General features: G+C 48.9%; 1 protein-coding gene across 26 annotated transcripts in view; it reads left to right on the top strand.

The window, feature by feature from the left end:
- FBRSL1 (fibrosin like 1) overlaps nucleotides 1–23,231 on the top strand; it is a 519,307-nt gene that overhangs the window by 445,109 nt on the left and 50,967 nt on the right. For all 26 annotated transcript variants that reach the window (XM_072024428.1, XM_027469944.3, XM_027469934.3 and 23 more), the window contains one exon: nucleotides 18,336–18,381. In XM_072024428.1, coding sequence (XP_071880529.1) covers nucleotides 18,336–18,381 — 46 coding nt within the window. The remainder of the gene's footprint in view (nucleotides 1–18,335; nucleotides 18,382–23,231) is intronic.

The following is a 23,231-nucleotide window of genomic DNA, read 5'->3' as shown; positions in this document are numbered from 1 at the left end:
GTTCTTTTTGAAAAACTGAAGGCAAATCTTTTCCGTTCTTGTAACACTAAAGAAAATCTTGAGTGGAAGAAAGATCAAGTGGAAGAAAGCGACTTTTTTCTTTAACTCTGGCCCTTTGATTTATGGAAAGAGAAGGTGTGAAGTCTTAAGGTCAGCAGGCATGACTCAGTGCTGAAAGGTCATGAGACTAAAAAGAAGGAAAAAACAAAAAAAAAACAGAGCTCCTTATGTGTGCCTTCCAGCTTTCTGGCCATCCAGCTCCACAGCTGCAGGACTGACCAGTCCTGTGGACGGAAGGTTTCCTCTTCTGACATCTCCTCAGCTTGCTGCCCCAGTCTCGTTGTGCTGCTGTTTGGGATTGATGTTAGGCAAGTTTGTTTTAACCGTGGTGCCGCTGCTCTGAGCCTTGCCTTCAGCAGCCCTCGCACCATGGCCGTGTCTGGCAGAGCTGGAGGAGCAGGAGGCCGGGGTGGGTTGGCTCAGATTAATGCCAACTGCAGTTGTTTGCCACTGGCGTGCTACGGCAGCCCCCTACGAACGGAGCAGTGTTAAATGTGAACCTTGCAAAGATGTTTGAAAACCAGCAGAGCGGGTGGCTGGAAGATTAACTCCGCACGAGGACACTTCGGAGAGCAGAGAGCCACAATAGCGGCTTCGGTGCCAGCTTTGTCCCAGCTGCCAGAAGGGACTCTGTCAGGGGAGTCCTTTACCATGGTACTGGTCCCCCAGCTGCTGGAACAATTGCTCGAGACCACTGGCAGTCAGCATGATTAAAGCAGCCTCCAGGCTGCTTTATTGTACATGGGCAGTTATCCAGGTCCCAGGATTGGCTCAGCCTGCAAGGATGTAAAAGGAAGCTGGCCATATTGTGCCCTTCCACCAGACGTCTCTTTTTCACCCACATCTAAGGCTCGAGGTGGGTTGTACTTCATTGGTAGTCCCCCCGGGTCCCAGTCCATGAAACACTCCAGGGTCTCTGCCTATTGACTGATAGGGCTGAACTTCTTTTTTCTTTCTACATAAAGGACACATTTAGTTGAACTAATTATCTAATTTATTGCTCGCTTAACTGGGATTTTGGCCGTATAAATTAATAGCACTAACCAAGAGCGCTGTTAAAACTTCAGCCCCTTTCCTTTTTTGAGAACTGTGTTGTGGCTGTGAGATCCCATTAATGCCCCGAAAGCAAGGTGGCTGCTGATAATGGAGTTACTGGTTTGGGGTCAGGATGCAACCACAGCAGCTGAACGAGCCTTGCTCGTTCTTTAGCTTCTTCCCTACGCCAGGTAGAAGCTTTGCTTCCCCTTTTTATTTTTTAAAAGGGGTGTTAGAAGATAACCTTACTGAAATGGCTTTTTGTCCCAGTGGGAATGGCCCTCTTTTGCTTTGCTCTGCTTTCTTTATGTGAGTATGTAAATATATGTAAATGTATACAGGGGCTTGAGTTTACCGTCTTCGTCTCCCCCTCCCATGTATAATGTATGTGTTAAACACGTAATCATTAATCAACTTTGTGGGGAGTGGAGACAAGAAGGGCTCTTTGATGATAGATGTATACTTGTGACTGTGCTTGTATGCGTGTTTATTAGGCAGCACGGTGCTATCAAAAGAAACTCCAGGTCCCCAAGGATAAGAAACAATGTAGGGAACAAATGAAGAGGAAAAAAAAATCCAACCCCTCTTACTGTAAAACCCTCTGTCTTTTACCATCTGTCTCCTTTTTTGGAGTGAAATAAATTGGGGAGAGATCTCTGAATGATGTGCTTGTTTGCAGTGCGCAGGAGCATTAACCCAGCGCAGAAGCGAAGTTACGGGCAGCATTGCTCCTGGCGGGCGGGAGCATTGGAGGCAGGGCGACGTTATTGCTTTTGTCTGTGCATGCTGGAAGTGGCTTAGACCAAGAAAGCCTTCAGGTTATCATGCACAAGCACAACTATTTCGTGGGTTTTAATCACATGCTTGATGTTGCGGAAGGCGCAAATTACAGGTGGTCATTGCCCTGAAGTGTTGACAGTAAAGATGACAGAAACCACGCTAGCTCTTTGTGAGCACCCATCTCAGAACAAGCTTCAGTCTGCTCTGTGTTGCTAGAGGAGGACTTCGGGTGCTGGAATTACTTGTCTGGAGATGAAGGTAGGGGTGGAGAGCTCGACTTCTTTGCGTTTCTGTTCCCATGAGATAGACCAGTAAGCCTTAGGACCCGAAAGCTTGGACTGGACTGGGGAAACCAGACATTTCCCCAGCTGTGTCAAGAGGCAGCTCAGTCAGTCCGGTAGAGCTGGGCATATGCTCTTGCACAAAATTGCGTTGTCCAAAATGATAAAACTATTATAGACAGGTTGAGGGGAGAAATAAAAGCGCAAGTGATTTTGGGTGCCCTAGATTAATTTTTGCTCATCTTACTCAGCTTGTATGCTTGCAACTTCCTTATTTGAGAAGTATCTAATTAAATATATATTTTAAATGAGCTTAAAAAGTGGCTTTGGTTCATTGGGTACAGAGCTGCTGCACTTTTTGCTTTGCGTTCCTGCAGAGCTCGGCAGGAGGTGCTGAGGTCTGACTGCAGCCACCCAAGTTAGCAGCAGTCCCAGCACCCCCAGCCCCCTGCTGCAAGTCCCGCGGTCACTCACCGCCCCGGGGAGCAGGAGCAGGAGCTGCAAGTGTGGCAGTGGGGAGCAGCAGCAGTGAGACCGGGAGGCAAACGGGAGAAGAAAAATTCCAGTTTTTACAGCCTGTCCAACGCAGAGCAGCAGATGGATTGACCGCAATGTGCCAGATTTGTCAAGGTGTATCTGGTGCTGTTTTAGGGAAACAAAAATGGGTTTGGTTTTAGCTGATGCTGTCTGGGGCTGCAGAAGGAGCTGTTGAGTGACGGAGGGTATTGCTTTGCAAACAAATTACTTTGTCTATTAGTTGTTCTCCTTTTTGGAATTAAGATCTACGAATCTACCAAAGTGTTTTACTGGGCCTCTTGAGTAGGTCTTTCTCAGGTTCATTAGAATTAAAAAAAAAAAAAAAATTAGAAATGGTATACACATTTGCTTTGGACTAATTTAAGCTATCTTTACAGTAAGGTAGCAGCTTCATCCACTGGGATTATTTCTCTTTATTTTATATTTCTTTCCTTTTCTCATTTGCCCAAGTCAGCACTTCGAGTTCTTTTTTCAGATGAGCTGAAAGCCACAGAAATTCAGACCCTCATCACAATTTTCCTAAGCTGTTGACTATTCAATTCTACATTTTTAGCTTTGGAGGCCTTTCCATCATTTTATTCTTCATAGAAGAAATAAACAAGGCGTCGGTTTAGGAAAGTGCTTCAGCTACAGTGAGATTAAGCACATACATAGAGCTGAGCGTTTGATCAAGTGCTTTTCTGAATACACTTTCTAGAAAATTTATGTGCCTTTTACTGCTCTTGCTAAGCTAATCAGAAGATGCTGGGGTCTGATCAGAGTCTTTTGTGCATTTTCGAGATAGTGTCTCAGGAGGATCATTATACACATCCCTCTGCAGCGAGTACAAGGAGATTGTCACCAGGAAGGTGTTAGTCACTGTGTGTTAACAGGCAGGATTATTACGCCTTTTTTCACCATAGGCTTTTCATCTCCTTACTAAGCAGGCACAGTCATGTCTGCTAAAATCACAAAGCCTTCTGAGAACACCACGTTCGTGCCTCTGGTTCAAGAAATAAGCTCCAGTGAAATGAGCTGTTAGCTGTTGTGTGACTTTTGAAGAGAGGAGAGGACACTGGCTTGAGCTACGAGAGGCCAGGGGCATCAGCCAGGACCATGCGGTGGGAGCCCAGCGCTCGGCTCCCCAGGGCGCAGTTGCCTGGAGGAGCTGATGAGCAGACAGCTGACTTGAGCTGCTGCTCTCTTGGCAGAGGAGCACATCTCCAAAGAGAGGTCGAGTACAGCTTGCTCCCCTGTTCCTTCCAAAACATCTCCAGTACAAGTCTGGTGGCTGAACACACACATCAGTGGTGCTCCCCCTGTCCAGCCGGGACAGCTTTCTTCTGCCCAGAGCCGACTTGGCCCTTTGGTAAGCCCTCTGTGTGAGTGCCCTGAAAGCTTTCCAGCCAGTGGCTTAGCACACAAACATCAGCAACAGACTCTAAAAAATGTTTACCTCTGACCTCACCACAAAGGAAGAAGAGCAAATCGGGGCCAGGGATGCTTTGCTCAGTCACAGGTCCACATGCAAACACAGCAGGACACAAAACATCTGACAGACAACTGTCGTCCACTGCAGGCAAGCAAAAGTTTATGAGTGAAGTCATATCAGTGCATATGGAAATCTATTAATTGCCCTGCCATTCTGCCAGGAACAGCTGTTGTTAGATGGTCTGTCCTGCTGGAGCACAGCACCTTCCCGGTGTGAGGCATGCAGCTGCAGTTCAGCCTTCTCGAGACTCGCAGACCCCGGATCTAGCAACTTCTCGCACACAGAACCATGTTTTTGTTGAAAACAGTTGGTTACCGATGGAAGCCAATAACTGGGAGAAGCTGCTTATGGTTTGTGCATGAGGAAATGGCCTGGTTTTGTGGTCAGCAGTTGGCATGGTATATACTCGACTGCTTTAATGTCTTTTGCAACCCCACCCAGATAGTCGCAGTGAGCGCAGTACAAAAGAAGCTCGGAAGAGCCCCATGGGTGTAGCTGATCACATTCACCCCGTTAGCTTCAGCTGTCGTGGAGAGTTCCCGTACCCAGAACATTGAGAACACAGGGCTTTCGGAAATAAAACTGTCTGTTCCCTATTTCAGATCAGTGCTTGTCTGTGCAGATAAATTCTCGACTGGAATTGCTAGTAACATCGGCAGAGGCTTTGAATGACAGTTTTTGTTCATTTGCGTTTGGGGGATTTTTTTTTGTTTTGTCTCTCCAATTGTATTTATAAAGGAAAAAATGCAAAGAAAAGAGGCAATGGAAAGTCAAGAGGCATTGTACAAGAAGGAAAAGATTATAGCAGGGATGCATAATGTATTGGAAGTGAAAGACCGTTCCAGGGTACTGCGGATTTTCTCAAGAATTGAATGTACACGTCTAGCAGAAGAATGGGAGAAGAAGGGTTGACACTTTGTGGGGTTCTGACAAAAGAATGTAGGTCCCTTTCCCTTTGCATCAAGTGGTCCATGGAAATTAAATTGTCCTCTCAATGCAGGGGGGAGTTCCTGTCCAGAATGGATCACAGCAGGATGGGCACTGTGAAGAATTCTTCCCTTCTCCTACCTTGCTCCATGGGGCATTCACTTGAAGAGCATAATAAGGAAAATGCATCTGGCAGTGAAAATACTAGAACTCACTCAACTGTACTTTAGTCTGCTGGGGATGATGGGGGAAAAAATGAGACAAATAGCATCAAAAGTTAGCTTCCCTTGGGCTTTCTCTCTGTTCCTTCACGTACTTTGGCTTACGCACACGCAAACCTTCTGTAAAGGAGGAAGTTCGGCCATTTAAATCCCATGAAAGATGTTTGATTTAAGAGGAAACTTGGAAAAAAGACGGGAGACCTGGCTGATGAAGTCAGGAAGGATTGCAGTCCTTTGGATGGAGGGCACAAGGGGCCAGGCAGACCTCTTGTGTGGTTCGTAGCGTGGCTGGGAGAGCCCCGGCTGGTTCCTCGAGGAGCCGGGGTGGCACAGGGAGGTTGATGTTGGCTGGATTAGCCTGAGGCTGGAGAGGGCAGCAAGATGCAGGAACTGAGAATCTTTTAGGTTTCTGGAGACAAGGATGAGAAGGTTGTTTGTGAAAGCAACTGGAATAGGGCATGGAAAAATCCAGGAAGCCTGCTTTACCCACGGGGTGAAACTCTCTTTGGTTTGGACTGTAGCCAGTGGCACAGAGCAACAGAAACTTTGGAGTTCGTGCATCTGCTGCTTGGCCAGTCCTCACTGGAGACTGTCAGCGCGAACGGAGCTGCCTGTTCTGGAACCATTTTAGCTAGAATCAGCTCCCAGAAGACTGTTGTTAATAACTTCTGTCTCACCAGCCCTCTCCTCCTTCCCTCCACTCCCTAAAAACTGGGCTGAGAGACTGTGCAGGAATTTGGGCTCTCTCGGGTAGGCCAGGAGCAAGGAGCGGGCTCTTGCTGAGGTAATCTGCTAAAGCCATTGCCGTGCCGCAAGGCAGCCACAGCTCAAAGCACAGCACCGCTTCAACACTGGGCTCGCTTTTCCGTCTCTTTTAATGCTTTAAGCAGGGCCGTGCGTTCAGCAGTTACTTGTATAAGCATTCTCCAGGCGTTTGAAAAAAGACTTCTGTTTTCCAGAGGAGAGGAGGAAAGAGGTGGGAAGGGACTATGTGGGGCAGAGAGGGGCAAGTGGTAGGGGAGTAGCCGAAATGAGCGTTTTGGCTGAGCTGGTGTGCGGGTGCGTGGGCTCGGTAGGGCTCCCCCACACCTGGTATTAAATCAGGAGAAAGCCTTCCACCTTCTGTTGCTTGGAGTTATGCTCTTTAGAGCTGACTTCGACAGTTGTTATTGCAATTTTGTGGTGCTCTTTTGATTTACAGCTGTTTTTACGACCATTGAGACAGCCACAAATCGAGGAAATCTCATAAAACAGAGAGTAAACGTCTCCTTCACAACCCAGGCAGAGTTTTGGCATCCGTGCTTATTCCATAGAGCAGGATGTGTAAACAATATTGTGTCCCCTGAGTGGCTGATATCAGTACAGTTAAGTGGTAACAGCTTGAAAAATGCATTTCTCTTATATTAGCGGTAAAACTCGAAATGGGCCCCCAGGCTAAAGTAAATTGGTGACATTTTGCAGCAGAAAGGGAAAAAAATAAGGACAGGAATTGGAAATGTGGAGCCCCAGCTTTGAAAGCAGTGGGACCGGAGCCAAAGTTGGATTTATCTGCGTTATTGCAGTACAGAAATAAATGGATCCACCACACTTGTTGCAAAGCATATCTAATTGGAGAAGACAGATTGTATGTCGGCTGCAAAGGGCAGGCTGCCCCCTTCACTGCGTCTTACCCAGAAGACGAGGTCAGTCAAAGCCATATTTAATCCAAGGGTAACGATGAGAGACACTGCCTTGACTTGGAGCGTAGCTCAGGAGAAATGCCCCTTTGTTGGAGGAAGCAGCCAAGCGCTCCCCCCAGCCTGGTGCTGAGAGCGAAGCGCATGGAGCAGCCATCAGAGCTGGGACCCGAAGCTCGAAGCCGCAACTTCTGGGCCTCTCCCAGGCTCATCAGTTTGCCAGATGCTTTTCAGATGTGAACCATTGTCTTTCTTCTGTATCGTTCCCTTCGCAGGCTCCATAGGGAAATTTGCATGCTGTCCCGGTTCCTTCTTTTTAGGTGCTCCTAGTCTCATCTGTTGGGTCTTTAAATACTACGGCACCCTGTGGTGTGCCTTCTGCTGAGGGTGAGGGCATCCGTGTGCAGGAGCAGAGCCATCAGGAGCAGTACAACAGTCTTTTTTTCCCCAAGAGACAGAAACATAAGACGTGAGAGAGCTGAAGGACTGTAGGCAGTAGAATCAATAATGATATCGAGTCAATCTGATAAACACCTGACTGCTTCTGAAATTTCACCACATTTTGGGATTACCACATTCGTATTGTTTACCCAATGAATATTTGATGTCTCCTTCATGTATAGAGTTGCTGTTACCTGATTGGGGTGACGGGAGGTATCAGCACCTTGTAGCTCGTTGGCTCAATTACCCCTGGGTCAGCTGCATGTAACACATGGGGGTCCAGCCTAATTCAAACTAATCTGTTTTTTTGTTTGTGAAGGAGAGCTGTGGGAAGACTTTCCGCAGCTGTCCACTTTGCAGAGCCTGTCTGGGAAAGTTTTCAAAGGATAAAAGCTGTTGTTCCTTTCCTGGACTAATAATTCAGAATGTACTTTCCTATTTCAAATTAACCTAATGGCTAATGTTAAAATCTGGGCAACCGCAAGGGTTCATAGACCCATAAACGTTCAGGAAATAGTTTCCTCCTTGGATCAAGAAAAAGGCAGATGGTCTTTCATTTCTGTCTCTTATTGCTTACTGGTGCTGTCTGAAAAGAGCCAGCCTGGCGGTGTTCGGCCTTGGCGATCCCACAGATCCCGCACAAGCCATGCGCGGTTGGTGCTGAAGCTGCAGTGAGTGACGTTTGTATCGAGCGGTTATTTGATGAATTGTTTACTGGTGTGCTAATAGAAAGGACTAGGAAGGCGGTGATGGCTGTGTTTGCTCATTAATGTCTTCATCTTGGTAACACTTTTCTTAACCGTTTTACCTTGTGAGTCATGTTGCTCCCCAGGAATCCCAGTTTAAATTTATTGCATTTTTAAAGAAAAGTTTCAACTCTTGGTTGCAAGGATTAAACTTGAAAACTTAAAAGCACCGAATGAATGTTGACAAATGAAGAAGGATGCCCAGCTTGGTTCCCTTTGAAGATGTACTGAGTTTTTAAATATCTTCAGAGTGAGTTCCCTTGGTCTTCATAATCATTTTGCATTGTCCTAGGACAGATACAGCTCTGGATGGCTGCTGCAGGTGCGAGCACCGAGGTAGTCCCCAAACCATGGCCTGCTGCAATGGGCAAACCTCCTAAATCACTGCACAGGTATAATGGATGAAGTGCTCCGAGGGTGCAGGGACAGTGCTACTGCTCCGGTCTGATTCACACAACCCTAATATTCGCATTGTAATAGGGATCCCTCCCACACCTAACTCTGGTGGGATTGAAAATTTCCCTGTAAGTCTCCAAGCGGGGCTGCTGAGCTAAGCTGAGGCATTTCTTAGGTGGCAAAGCCTGCCTGAATGAGCTGCAGTCTCTGTCCGAAGCAGGACCAGCTCCAAGCACCTGGGGCCTCGAAGGCGAGGACACCTTTGCTGCCACAGCCAGGGACATCCCGAACCTGGGACCCCTTGGGGATTGCTTCCACCCGCACGCTGCTGCTTTAGGCAAAGGCAGGGATGTGCTTTTTGCCCAAACTGAGCCATTTTCTGCACACAAGGAGAGCCCCCTTCAGAAACCCGTCCTCCTCCTGGCTTGCACAGCTGCGGAAGGAGTGGACCTGAGAAAGAACGGTGCTTTTGTGCAGCACAGTTATGTGTTTAACATAATAAATGTTTATTGTCCTCTGGAGCAAAGGAGCAATAGGCTAAATTATAGCCCGGGGAGGGAAAGCTAGAATCAGGAGGTATAGGCTGTTAATTATCCTTTTTTTTAGCTGTCATAACGTGCTGGCGTTCGCCTGCAGCTCGCCCCCTCCCACGGCTCCCTTACCTCCAGCAGCACTATCTGAAATCTCTGCTTCCCGGCCCGCTGCGCCCTCCTGGCCGTCCCCCTGCTCTGCCATTTGTAAGGCATCTCCGGCCTCCGGAGAGATTTGCGACTTCCCCAGCAGCCGCTCGCGGTGATAAAGGCCCTCAGCCTGCCTCTCTCCGATTAATCAGCTCTCGTGCAGCCTCGATAGGGTGTTAATTTGTAAACTCGGTGGACAGGCAGCCGTGATAAGCCTCCGCAGCTGCTGCGTGTCTGCTGGGGGGGAGAGGGGGGGGCAGATAAGGCTTCAGCCCTGGGCTGCGGCCAAGAAATATTTTGGAGCAGTGAATTAGAAACAACAACAACAAAAGAGCCTTCTGCCGAGGCGCTCCTTTGAGGTTGCTGCGGGTGATAGGGTGAGGCTCGATAGCCGCGGGCAGGGCCCTTCTCCCTGAGAAGCTCCTTGAGCCCCCCAGCCCGGGAAGGCCACATCAGGACTGCAGCCGTGGCGGGGGGCTCCTGTTGGACGAGTGGCCGTGGGTTGGATGGCGAGTCTGGTGCGTGTCCCACGTGTTTGCCGCAGTTAGCCTGCTCCTCTTCACTGCTCGGGGCCAGTTTGTCACATCACCTGCGAGGGGACGGACCCCAGGGCTGCCGGAACAGCACCAAATGGTTATAGTGTCCCCAAATACTTGCTGTGTGCTGTGATTCACAGTAAGCACTGAGCAGGGTCCGCTGCATATCCAGCATGCAGATTAAGACCGGGAAGGCAGCGTGTTCCTGAGCAGCAGAGCATCCCAGTGCTGTGAGGCTGCTGGGTGCTGCGGCGAGCTGGTGCGCTCGGAGCACCCCGGCAAGCAGGGACACGTCACACCAACAAGGGGCAATTCTGCCTGCCTGTTCCAGGTGGCTGTGGCCAATGTTTCTAGTGTGCTTGTGTGCTTTTCCCTTTTCTGTTGAACCGATTATGTTTTCTTCCACGATTGAGGTGATATTTTACTGAATTCATATCAGCTCCACAGTTCAGCTGAATCCTAATGCCATTGTTGGCCTCCCTAATTGTTCTAATACTATCTGACAACGCGCAACAGACCATGGAAGCTGTTCCTTCCCCAGCTGCCAGTGCAGGTTGTTATTTGGTACGGATTTGAGCTGCAGCAATTCTCAGACAGACAGTGACCTTTTTATGAAATCAAATGTCTTGCGAAACCCTCTTGGTCTCTGAACTGTGATTTATAGCCGTTTGTGTTGGAGAGGGCTGCAGGTGGGATTCGGGTGACACGTAATTGGTTAAAAGATAAAATAAAACGGAGGTTGCCCCGCTGGTGCAGCGATGGCAGGAGCCACAGGAATGAATTGCTTGGCAGCGCAGAGCCTGGCCCTCCTCCTCCCGCCCTCCTCCGCTGGCTGCCAAGTCCTGTCTGGCAGGCCATTACAATGATAAATGCAGGTAGCTGGCAGAGACCACAGTTGAGAGTTTGTTCTAGCATGCCAAGCCCTGCTTGGCATTCCCCGTCGGTGCCAGCATTTGCACTCTTACTCAGTTTGACGGAAACCAGGACATGAGGTGTGAATTTATGTCCGCATCCTTCCAGGAGAGAGTTGGGATAATGAAATGCCAAGGCAGCCCTGGGAGCAGCAGAGTAATTTGGTAGGTACCAAACAACAGTCTGCCACCTGTCATTTGCAGTACAGTCCCTGCTCTCGCCCATCACTCTTCCACAATGCAGCCTTTGAATTATAAGGAGTCTTGGGTAGTTCTGCAAAGAGCGCTTTCCATTCCATTTGATTTAGTGCAAATAAAAATCTGTATCCCAGCCAAATAGATGGTCTGGCTAGATAGTTCCGAGCTGTAATGACAATGATACAAACTACTATAGTAGTGTGTTACGCAGCGTTCCCAACCTTTCCTACTCACAGACAGGTTTTCCCCAGTATTTTGTAGCAAAAGCTAAATCAGTAATCACGTCCAGCGTTGCCTAAGTCAACGTCTGGGTACCGGGAACAATTTAAATGTGGAGTGCAGGCTGGAAGTCCTGCCCTTCAGGAGCAGGATCAGCTCGAAGGAAGAGGCGTGAGATCTCTGTTGTCTGAGATGTTTAAAAACAGATTGCACAAAGCCCTTTTACAAATGTATCACGGAGAATTGTGTTCCATCGGCCAGGCCATGCATCAGTTGCCCGTAGTATAGCCATGTTGCTGTCTCTAATCCACGGTGAAAAATGCAGCCTGTCCCGGTGACGGAGGGAGATGGCTGTCCTTTGGGTGCCGCTCGTAGAGCAGACTGCCCAGAAGTAACAGCAGCGGAGTTGTCCGTGAGTGGAGCAGTAAAAGCAGCCCAGTGGGAGACAAGAACAGCAACATCTACTACACCTTCTGCTTTTCCTTTTCTTCTTTTCCTTTTTTTTTTTTTTTTTGGGGGGGGGGGGGGAGGGAGAGGGGATTGGGTTTTTTTGTTTGTTTTTTATTTGTTTCCTGCTAAGTGTAACTGGCATTTCCTTGGTTGGAGTAAGCCAGGACACGGAGCAGACGGCTGCGTAATAAAGGAGATATCAGAGCTGATTAGAATGGAAAATAGCCAGGAGTGTAAAATCAGGGGAGGTTTTGGTAGCAGTTGAGGAGCTGAGGCTGGAGGAAGGAGGATACAGAGGTAAGGACGAAGTGCACCTTTATTTAATTGAGGACATGCAGGCAGAATAACATGAAGCAAGTTTTTTTGGCTGGGTTTAGCGGGGGACAGCTGGAAAACTTCTCTTCTGGTCAGTGTCTCTGCAAACAGCTGAGGGACCTTTGCAGCTGTATGACCAGCCTCGGCGAGGCCCAGGAACTCCCCAGCTTCCTCCCTTCTCTTCCTTCACTAAAATCTGTTTCAGTGCATGTATTTATTTATTTATTGGAGCTGAGCTGGCAAGCAGAGGGAGTTTGATCTTTTCCTCTGGGAGACAGCAGCGGCTCCAGAGGCAGGCGAATCATAAAGCCTGGCTAATGCAGGGAGTGGGGAGGGGAAGGCTCCGGGCTGTGCCCTGCTCTGGGGGCTGGAGGACTGGGAGGAGAGGGCAGAGGAGCTGGCCCAAGGCTCTGCCCGGAGGCACTCTGCGGGGCATCCTGCTGCTTTCGGAGCACTCAGGAGGCAGATCAGGGCAGTAAGCCCACAGACCACAGCGGCATGTGCTCAACAACTGCAGTTGCTGCATAAAGCGGCCTTGCTTGATCTGTCCCAAAGTGACTGAAACACTGAGGAACGTGCTCTGGTTTCGGAGTGGTGCTGTGTAACTCACCACCACGTTGCCAAAAGAGAAGGTCCAAAAGACAGCCGTAACGTAGAGCCTGCAGAGGAGCAATGGGCTTGGGCTCCTCGATGCCCTGCGCTTACTGAATCAAACCATTCACGCTGTGTTTCCTTCCAGCTCTGCACCGCTCTGCTTTCACCTTGCTGCCGTGTAAACGGTGCGATTCGAGAGTGAACCGGGACCTCTGATCTCTGCTTCCAGGTTCTCTGGCCTGGTTTAATTCTCTGTTCCCAGGCTTGTGCTAGCTCCTCAGAGGGGCTGTTGCAAAAAATAGGCATGGTTACATAAAGCACTGAGAGAAATAAGCGTTCTCAGAAGAAAAAGTGATGGAGAGAGATGAGTGTGTTGTGAAAGGCCCTTTCCAGGACTGAAGCAGTACTGAATGTGTGTTAAATCAATATGGGGTGGGAACCTAAACAAGTGTGTTTTTGTATGAAAGTGTAGTCCCAGAAGCTCTTTGTTTCTAGTGGACCCTCTGTAGAATGAACTTTTGTGTAAGATGTGGAAAACCCACCAGTACCTCCCAATTATTTGAGTCAAAATTGATCTAGAAGTGTTTGGGGCATGGAAGGCATTGCCATTTCAGTAAGTAGCTGAATTTGGGATATTTGTACTGCATATTTCTCTGTGATGCGTTACAGTGTAGCTAGAGCCATAACTGAAACTTTGTATTGTTGCTAGAAAACTTGAGATCCACCAGAAATTCATGTTTGCTTAGGGAATACTAAGTTATTAGTCCTTATTTGCACTGGGGCTCAGCAGCCAGGATTTCATATGTGTTCCTGGCCATCGATTTTTCCAAACACTCTGGTCACCATCCAGGTATCTGAGAGGGTTTTTGGAAGTGCTCCATGCCCAGTACCCCTGGCCAGGCGGTGCCCCCGGGCAGCTGTTGAGCACTGATCCCTCTCGAGAACCCCAGCTCTAAATTCTGCGCAGAGGTCTCGGACGGAAGGGGACAGGTGAACGTCTTGGCTGTCGAGTCCCAAAGTGAAATGTGGTTTGTAGAAGTCTCCGTGTCTCCTGTTCCCTCTGGCTTAATCCCCTGGCACAGCTGGTTGCTCCGTCCCAGCCAGCCTCCTACCCCAGAGCTGAATTTTCCTAGAAGGTGTCACAAAAAGGTAGTTCGTGTTAATTTACTTCAGCTTTTTGCCTGTGCCTGAGATGACTGAGCAGTGTGTAGCTTTTCTTTTGTCTTCTCAGTAAAGCTGTGATTTCCCTCCAAAAATAATTCTGGGTTTGAAAAGCCCATAGGCTCCCGGTGGCCTTGAAGGATCCCCTCACAATGCAGGCAGTGTTCACCATCCGCTGCCACATGGCCTCTGTGTCCTGCAACGTGCTCAATGCTTCCTTGGTCTTCGGGGTGAGGTTCAGTTTGTTCTGGTGTGCGCGTGTGATTTCGAGGCTGCACTCGCACTGCTCCCTGCGGATCGGGTTCCATTTCCTACAGCAGAATCACAAACCAAACAATACCTTCCTGTTCCAGTTATTGTTCTGCTATTGCTGCGTGAAGGGGGCTGCTATTAATGACTTACAGAATCAGCTGGAAGCTGGTAAAGCAATACTGACGTGCAGAAATTCTCCACTAGACGAGCGATCAAGTGGTATCGGAGTGGTAGGTAAAAGCAGGGGAAACGGATCAAAGGCAGGAATTAAAATTGATCCCAAATTTTCAGGTAGTTTCCGTGCTTTATTCACAAAGTCTCTCAAAGCGTATACAGCACTTCTAGTTTGAAAATCTCCTGGAGAAAGGTTTTCTTGAGAGCTTTTAGTACTTGCTAAGTTCAGTAACAGTGTGAAAACAGTCTCACTTGAGACCGGCTCTTGGCTGTCAAGAAGATAGGCAGCCATCCAGAAATAAAACCTAAACTCCATTTCACTGCCTCCTCTTCCTTTTACCTACCGTACTGGACTCACAGAGGGGATGCTCGGTTTTGCCCTGTACAAAACCTAATACAGCAGGACCCCAAGCCCATGTGCCTCTGCTCTTTGTGAACCAAGACTGCAGCCTTATTAGCAGCTTGACAGTGTCTTGTGATCAGACCGTGAAGTATCGGGCTGGGATCTGCTGTTGTGTGCTCCAGGAGGCTGCGTGAAGATCTGCAGAGCTTCTGTTCTCACTGATAAGGAACTGTTTATTCCCTGCGAGCAATTTTATAGGCTACAGAGAAAAGAGGGGAAAAAAAAAAAAAAAGAATAGTAATTACTGCAAGGCCTGACATAGTTTATAATGCTGTCTCTGTCAGATGATGTTGTTCTGTTACACATAATCATTAAATTATTAATCCGTAAGCACTCTTACACCTTTCAGCCGCCCTGGGTTAGTAGGAGCCGGGATGAATTAGGCATGGACTTCATTACGCCTCTCCGTTCACCTTCAGAGGAGAGGGTGTGCTACATCCTTTGTGGTTACTGCCTTACATTCGGAGGGGAAGGCTGCCTTTGCGAAGCTTTTAGTGCTGAAAATAGAACGGGTGCTTGTGTTTGCTGGGTTCCAGGGGAGGAATGGTGAGGGAAGGACTGCCATTCCTCTGCTTTCTCTTCTCAAAGCAGAAAAGGGGTAAAAATGCTGCTTTTCTTTGCAGTGTATCCAGCCTAGTTTCACGTTGTCACAGAGCTGGGTGGAGACATTTTCCCCTCCAGATCTGGAGAAAGAAAGAAAATCAAAATGGGGCAGAGAACCGCTAACTTGGAACGAAGCACAAAGGGGAACCCCAAGGCTCGCTGCAACCTTAGGGTGTCTTCAAAGGGCGCTGGCTCGTAAAAGTTGCAGCAGCGAGACTACCTCAGAAACTGAAATCTTTGTGCGTGTGTCTCTTTTGGGACAAATGTTAGAGCCTTTATGCTTGAAATACAAAGGTCGTTGTTGGGGATGAGGGTGGGACTTTGCAGGCAGCAGCTTTCATGAAAACACGTCTGTCTGGGGCTGTGCTGCGACGCGGAGAGAGCAGGAGAGCTCGGTGGGGGAAGGAGACGAACAGCAGATGTACAAGAAAGACGAGGGGTGTCTTTTGTCTGCGAGCTCCAGGCCGGGGGGGTCTCCCCGCCGTGCTCGGGCGGTGTGGCCGCTCTCCTCCCCTGCCTCCTGTGCCGGAGGAGGAGGAAATGCCTCCGTGTTTTCTGATCGAAAGAGTGGGATTTCCTGGGATGGCGTGAACCCATCCACATAAAGGACTCCCAATGCCTGGTTTTGCTCACAGGGGAAGAATTCCTCTTTCTTTTTTTTTTTTTTTTTTTTTTTAATCCCTTCTTAAACATATGCAAATGGTTTGCTTGAAACAGCAGAAAAATTGGGAGGGGACTTGTTCTAGCAGATGCGTTGGTTTGCTGGATTTTTTCACTCATTAGTGGGCTCACTCGGACACATAGGTTTTATTGTATGCTTTCTTTAAAGGGTGACTGATGAAATTGAATGATGTATTCAGGCTCTTCCTCCCCCGGCTCCCCTCCTGCCTTTACAGCAGCTCGCAGAATATGCTATAGCACAGGCCTTCACTGTTTGAGACCGGTGCTCATGCCAAAAGCCGTTCGGATCTGGAGCTAGAAATCACCAGAAAAGAGAGCAAAAGTTACTGTAAACTCTAGGTGCGAAAGTTTGTGTCTGCAAAGCAGGGCTGTGATGTTGAAAGCTCTGCTCTGTAAATGTTGGCTCTGATTGTGGAGGGCGGTGCCACACGTGTGGTTTTTGATATCAGGAGACTGAGCAATAATCCTTGTGTTGTGCTTTCTCTTAGAAGTGATTTTTCTTGCTCGACTTCCTTGAACATTGTTTTCGTATCACTTGGACCTGAAGCAATGAGATCTTTAGCTCGTGATTAAGCTGCACCAGTCTCGGTCACATCCTTGGTACCGAGCTCACCGAGGGCAGCGTGGTGGCTGGCGTGAAGCCGCAGTGCTCGCCTTCCAGGCAAAGCACGGGGCTGCTGCTGCTGCTGGGGGGGCTGCCACACGCCCCCCTGCCAGCTCCTGGCTTCACTGCAAGCCGTGCCCAAGCCTCATTGCCTGTAAAATGGGAGAATCTTATTTATCCACCTGCCACGTGTCCTGGTGCTCCTGGAGCGCACGGAGCAGAGCCTGGCTTAGGGCGAGCTGCGAGCGGCGCTGAGCGCCTCCAGCCCGCATTCCCAGAGCCTGGAGGGCTGTTTGGGCTCCGTTGTGACTTCGTGTCGATGATAAGTGAAAAATCTCGGAACAATGGATTGTAAATTCAGAGGCGGCTGTCATTTTGTGCGCCGCTCTTGCTGCTGTGTGACGCTGTTAGACTTTTCTTTGCAAGCCAGCCTAGACAAAGCCTCGTTTAATCCTGGTTCTTCCTCTGTTTAGTCCGTGCAGTGAAGGGATCGTGCAGGTAACTGGTTTTCCCTAACATATTAGGATTCTTTTGCTGAGCTGTGTATCAGTCATACATGCCACAGCTACACTTGCAGCTTTGTTGTGGACATGATTCAGAATTTCTTTCTTATGTGTCTCAGTTTCAACCTATTTTTCATGTAGTTTTCCCTCTTTTTTTATACATTTGTAGTAAGTAAGATGTTCAATGCTTGCAGTGCCAGTTTCCTTAGAAGTAACATGAATAGATCACTCTTCCTTGCTTCTCACTATATCTGATGCAGATCTTGCATCTTACTATTTGTGTGTTGTTTTTTTTCTTTCTGAGTCCTCATTTAAAATATATAACAATGTAATACAATTCACAGTGCTCTTTATCATGCAAATCTCCCAAGGCACCTTAGAATAAAATCAATAAAATCAAAAAGAAAATCAACTTAGTTCAGCCATGTGTTGAATTAATTCATTTTTTAAAAGCAGAGCCAAGGGAGAGAGCCTTTTTTCACTTTCAATATCTTTTGCTCTTCAGCTTTGTACTTCACCCCATTTTATGCGTGCAGCAGTCAGAGCCAAAATGCTGCTGATATTTTCAGCTGTCTTGTAGATAGCAGTAATGTTGATCATGCTCCCTGCTCCCAGACCGGCTTTGATTCTGTAGAGGCTGCTTGCTGTTTTATCAGATAGCGAGGAGGAAAAGCTTATGCTGAAATAGGTTGACTGTTTGATATCAGGGGTGGGGGTGGGGGAAGCCATCAAATTAACTCATAAAAGCTTTATTTACAATGAATGGACTTTTTTTCCTGTCTGTCATTATCATCTTGTCTGTAACCCAGTGACCCTGATTATCATGAAGCTGTTTACAAGGTTTAGGTTAATTGGATTTCTTTAACTATTTCCCAGAGCTGTGAGGAGCACAAATGCACTGCCGTGGAGTTCAAACAGCGTAGTGCAACCCAGTTTGCAAGGAGACGGGCTTCTTCCAAGAGGAAGTCGTTTTATTTCATATTGGACTAAGTGCATAGCAGCATGGAGCTATCATTTGGCATAATATTGTGTAACACCCTCTCATACGGATGTGTTCAGTTGCAACTCGTGTTTTCAATACACAAATTACATTTTGCATGTTCAGCAAGAAATGAGCTTATTTTCAATGAGAGAGGCTTTGAAATGTTTTTTGTTTTTTTTTTTCTTCAGCTTGATAGCAGTTTCACTGGTTTTGTTTTTATATGAAGACTCATGGATAAAATAGCTGTGCATTGCATGGCTGCCTAAATAAACGAGACAGGAGGATATAGCTGGGTGAGATCAGGACAGTACTTTTACACGCTTTGCTTTCATCTTAGGATGCATGCTTATTCTTTAATGGCACAACATTGCACCCTCCAGGTGCAATGTGTAATTGCAGGTCTACAGATAACAGACTTGTTTTATGAGCTGTGTTTTTGTGAGCAAGCCTTCCTAAATTCTCCTTCAGTATTACTCACCCTGTTTCTTTCTTTTGCAGGCTTCTGTAGGCTCTGAGAAGCTGTTCTCCCCTGCAGCAAATAAAGGTAAGTGATTTGGAGAAATGCTTTCCTTACCTTAGAGCAAGCTGTTTGAGTGCATGAAACTGTGAGGAATGTCATGCAAATAGCAGGACATCAGTTTTGCCAGCACCTGTGATTTTGCCACACACATTGTCATAAAGATCAGCTTTACAGGCTTGAGATGGTTAAGTTAAAATGTAGAGCTGCATTATCTCCACGTGGGGCAAGACTTCTTTCTTCCCTATGGGTCAGATCCATGAGGAGAGGAATTACTGACAAAGGAGAAATCAGCCCTTACTATAGGGGATATGCTGTTCCCTCTAATACAATCAAATCCTCATTTCTTTTAAACAAATACTTTAGCATTATCTGTATTATTCTTACAAGGTCTTGCATGTCTATGTCCTGCCAGCATGCACAGAGCATTCATGTCTGTTTCAGTCCTCCAAAAGGAGGAGGAAGGTGCTCGGCGTGTTGCGGGGTTTGAGCTCCCAGCTCCCCTATTACTATTAATCGAGAGTTACCTGTGATACGCGCTGGGTGTTGCTAAGAGACTGCGCCGTTAAGATTCCCGCTGGGAGTTGCAGTGATGTATTCCTAAACACGCCAAGCCCTCTTTGGGGGGCTTGGTACGGCCATGAAACAGGGCTACTCGGGTTCCTGGTCTTCTCAGGGACAGTCTCACCAAGACAGTGTAGGTAAAAACGCTGAAGAAACAGCCTCAAAGGGCAAAGTGTGGTACGTGGTTGAAAGCATTATGTTGGGAATGGTTCCACTGTATCGTGCAAGGAGGTTGATGTTGTGGCTCTGAGTGAGTTGTTGGGATCTGTAGCTGTTCTGCAGCATTCCCAGCACTGAGCTACAGCATAAATCCAGTTTGGAACAGCGAGAAGTAGGAGGGACGTGCGAATACCCTGAAGAGGGGAGATGAGGCACGTTAATAAGAAGCGATGAAATAACCTCCCATTATTTCAAGAGGGCCAAGAAAAAGGAATGATTTGCAGTTGTGTAGGGGTAGGTGCTGGCCATGGAGAGGCGTTCTGGTGGTTGTGTGCTCCATCACCTGGCTCCAGGCCCGGGTTATAGCTGGGCTCTGTAGCAGTGCTAAGCATTAGGAATTTTCTCTTTCCAAGCTTTGCAAATTGTCAATTCCAAATGTGGAAACTGATGACAAGCCCATTGTGTTATTACATTTGCAGATATTTTTATGGAAGTATGCGGCTTTATCTGAGGGAAAGAGGGAAGTTTAAACAAATGGAAGCGAAGAGCATTTGTCTTCCCTCGGCCTTGGCTCACCAGTAAGGCAAGCCAGATTGCCCATACGGCAGTGCCTCAGCAAAACAAAAATCTTGCCATGCTGAATAAATGCGTGGCACAGAGATCTGCTGCAGAGGCTTATGTTGAAGTGTTAGCAGCTTTGTTGGCTCCTCCTCGTGCTGAAGCCCGAGATCCCCCACCCCTCCATATCACAGAGCAGCTCAGCAACATGAGTTTTCAAAATACCTCTCCATCGGGAAGTTAAATGTGTGAATGGCTGTGAATTTGCTGTCTTGAAGTCTGCGTTCACTGCTGTTTATATCCCTGTAGCTTAAGGCTGTTCGTGTTTGGTTTACTGTGGCAAGTCGACACTGCAGCTTTGGGAGGGTTTGGGTTCAGATCACAATTTTTGTCTTGGTCTTGTCTCTTGCTCTCACCGGTGCTGGCAGCGCCTTGCAGGTTGGCATGGGCTGTGGCTGAGGGCAGGCTCTGTCGGGGGCTGCCCCCACTTGTGTTGAGAGGTGAGATTAATTCTCCTCGGCACGATTCTGTGCAGAAACCCCAGGAGCGCTACATTCTACCCCTCGCCCTGTTGTCACTCGGTGACGCAGGAGCCAGAACTCGTCTCTCACACATGCAAATGAACGCCGCGCCGACAGGACCGGGCTTGGCAATGCCATATGGCCGGGAGAGAGTGACTTCCCAAGCGCTGCGCTGAAATTCCTCCCCAAAATAATGGCGTTGACTTAAAGGCAGCCTTCGGCAGGGCTGGAGCCGTGCAGGCTGAGGGTCAGGGACCAGGGTTGTGGTGGGTACTCGTGCTTCATCCATCCTGTGGAAACACGTGGGCCTTCTTGGAGAGGCAGCCACCGGCAGGTCGGCAGCGTCCTGCTGCAGCTAACCAGATAACCTGCAGGTAACCAGGCTTAGGGAGCACAGTGAGGTGGATTTGTCATCTGGCGCAACTCCCCCTGCTCTCCTCAAACTTTCCCCGGGGATGTGTTTGGCCCAGTGTATTTGTTTTATGCCGTCCTAGTTTATCAGCGGCTTAGCAATGCAATTAAGCGCTGAGATAGACGTTTTTCGCCTGTTGGAGGCCGGAACAGCTGTAAAACATAACCTTTGACCACCTCTCACGGCTCCACAAAAGGCCCGAGGAGCTGAGCCTTTTGTCTGGCGCTGGCTGGGTAACTCACATTTGTCTTTGCCCCCGCCCCGCCGAGGCGGCCGCGAGCTCAGGCACGGCACCAGATGCGCGGCGCCGGTGGCCGCGGCTGGGCCCGGCAGGGAGAGGGGCCACAAGCCAGGGCCACCTCGGTGGCCGCAGCTGGGACACGAGCCGAGCTCCCGGGGGAGAAGGCGGCGAAGCGCTCGGCACAAGGAAATAGTGACCGAAGACAAAAGCAGAGAATCTCTCATCTGCTGTGCCGCCGGGTCTTTGTTTCCTGACGTGAGGAAGGATTTGTGCAGCCAACTCATCGCTGCGGTGCAGAGCCGCAAGGACGTTGGCTGCCCAGGGCCGGGCGTTGTATCCTCCCGGTGACTGAATCGATTAGCAAATAATAAAGGTCTGTTTGCTCTCTCAGGCAGCGCTTGTCTCCCAGGAATCTCCCAGGCGGTCCTTTGGGATTTCTGAAGAGCAGGCGCAGTGCGGGGCATGGGAGGCGGAGGCGAAGGCCGGGTCCAGCCATCCCTGGGCGGCTGAGGGAGAGGGGAGTGCCCGTGGCTGGCAGAGGGCGGGGGGGTGGGAGGTGAGGGGTGTCTGGAGGGACCTTGCCAGCCTTGACATAATGCTGTTTTTAAGTGTGTCAGGGCACAGTTTGTATTTTAAGGACCTGAGAGCTGTGTCCTGCCGCTGGCTCCTTCCAGCAGCAAGCTGCCCTGATGGCAGGCAAGCCTCCTGCTCCCGCCTCCTTGCCACAGACCTGCTGCTCTCGGGCCAGGTGAGGGTTGGGTACGCTGGGGAGCCAGGAGAGGTGGTGCCTCTTGCACCAAAAGAACATGGGGCTGTGGCCCAGGAGACCTGCAGGCCCTCAGCCGAGACCCCACGGAGGAGCCAGACCCAGGGGCACAGGGCAGCAGCCAGGGGACGAGGGTTTGAAGGCCGTCAAAGCCGCGTACGTCACTGTGTGAGGATGAGAATGGAAGCTGACATGTGGGCAGTGCGTGGCCCAGCTGCCTGCTCTGCCCCGGGCTGGGGGTGCTCGCTGAGATCCCTGCCTCGCTTCCCCCCTCCCAGCAGGGGAAGACCAGTGCTTGTCAGCCAAGTGTGCTGGGAGACTTAATTAATGCATGTTTATCAAGAGATTTATCAAGAGATCTGTTTAATGAGAGATTCCATAAACAGTGCGAGGCTTCGTTTTCATGGCAATAATAAATGGCAGTGAAATTAAGTCTTATCCTTCCCCCGCATGTGCACCCCCCAGGAACAAAAGATTGCTTACCCTCCACTCTCACTGTTCCCTGGTTTCGAGGCAGAGGGCTTTGAAGTGCTATCTTTCATCATGAACTGTACTCATCCTCAAAGCTCTAAAGCTCACAATCTGTGTCTTATCCCTCTGACAAGAGGGAGGCAAGCTTTCCCGGCGCGCGGGTCGTAATTGTCAGCCATGGGATGTGCCGCAGCCACCCGCCCCAGCGGGCTAATGCAGCTTATGGTCCTTTGAAGTTCCCTTCCTTTATTTTCTGTCCTCTTGACCACAAAACTGTGCCTTGGGCCAGCAAGAGAGATTTCTTGTTCAGAGACAACACCGAGCCCTGACAAGCACATCTGAACCAGAGAAGAACCCTTGTTCCTCCTGAGATCTCTGCTCCATAATTTTGTTGCCTTAAGGGGACTGTCTCTCCTTTTTCTCTCTTCTTCTCTTCCTTTTTCTTTATTTTCCCCTTTCTTTTTTTTTTTTTAATTCAGCACTAAACTGTCACACCAAATCATTTTAAAAGCTGGAAATACAAAACCCCCAGCGTAGGACATGCTGCTAAAAACTGATGGCTGTTGCTGTGAGCTAGGGTGAGAGGGGAAAGGAGGGGCAGCAGGGCAGGGGCAGGACAGGAGGGCAGCGAGTCAGCTCTCAAGGAGGAACCTGCAAGCACCCAGTGAAGCAGAAAACAACCTAAACACAGCTGAGCTCAAAATAACCTGCTTGGCACAGGTTTGCAGCGGGGCGTCTTCATGGTTGCTCAGTGCTTGTGTTGGGATGGCATCTGCCCTAACCGTGTCACCTCTCCTGCAGGGCCTCTGCCTTACTGTGCTGTGCTGTCGAGCTTTCCAGTGCAAGAAGGTCTGTGCAGACACAGAGCAAACACCCACTCGGGCAATTAGCTGTGTTGTACAGGAATGGAGGTCAGGAGCGACACCATAAATTTTCCCAGTTTCCTGCGTGGGGTCCACAGCAGGCTCTGAAATGCAGGAAAAGCAGCAGTGCCTCCCGTCTCTTGATCTCAGTGTTATCCCCAGATTTTGGTTACATTTGGATGAGGTCACCACCTTGCATGCAATTACCTGGCCTGAGAGTGAACTTGAGGGGGATGATAGTTTACAGCTGAATCTTCGGACAGCGGTCCTCTGTGATTACAGGCATGCAAAAACTTCCACAGCAGCATCTGTAATAATAAAT

Source organism: Anas platyrhynchos, chromosome 16 (assembly GCF_047663525.1).
Source record: "Anas platyrhynchos isolate ZD024472 breed Pekin duck chromosome 16, IASCAAS_PekinDuck_T2T, whole genome shotgun sequence".
Taxonomy (NCBI): domain Eukaryota; kingdom Metazoa; phylum Chordata; class Aves; order Anseriformes; family Anatidae; genus Anas; species Anas platyrhynchos.
The sequence above is the reverse complement of the archived record's forward strand: the minus strand, read 5'-3'. Positions and strand labels throughout refer to the sequence as shown.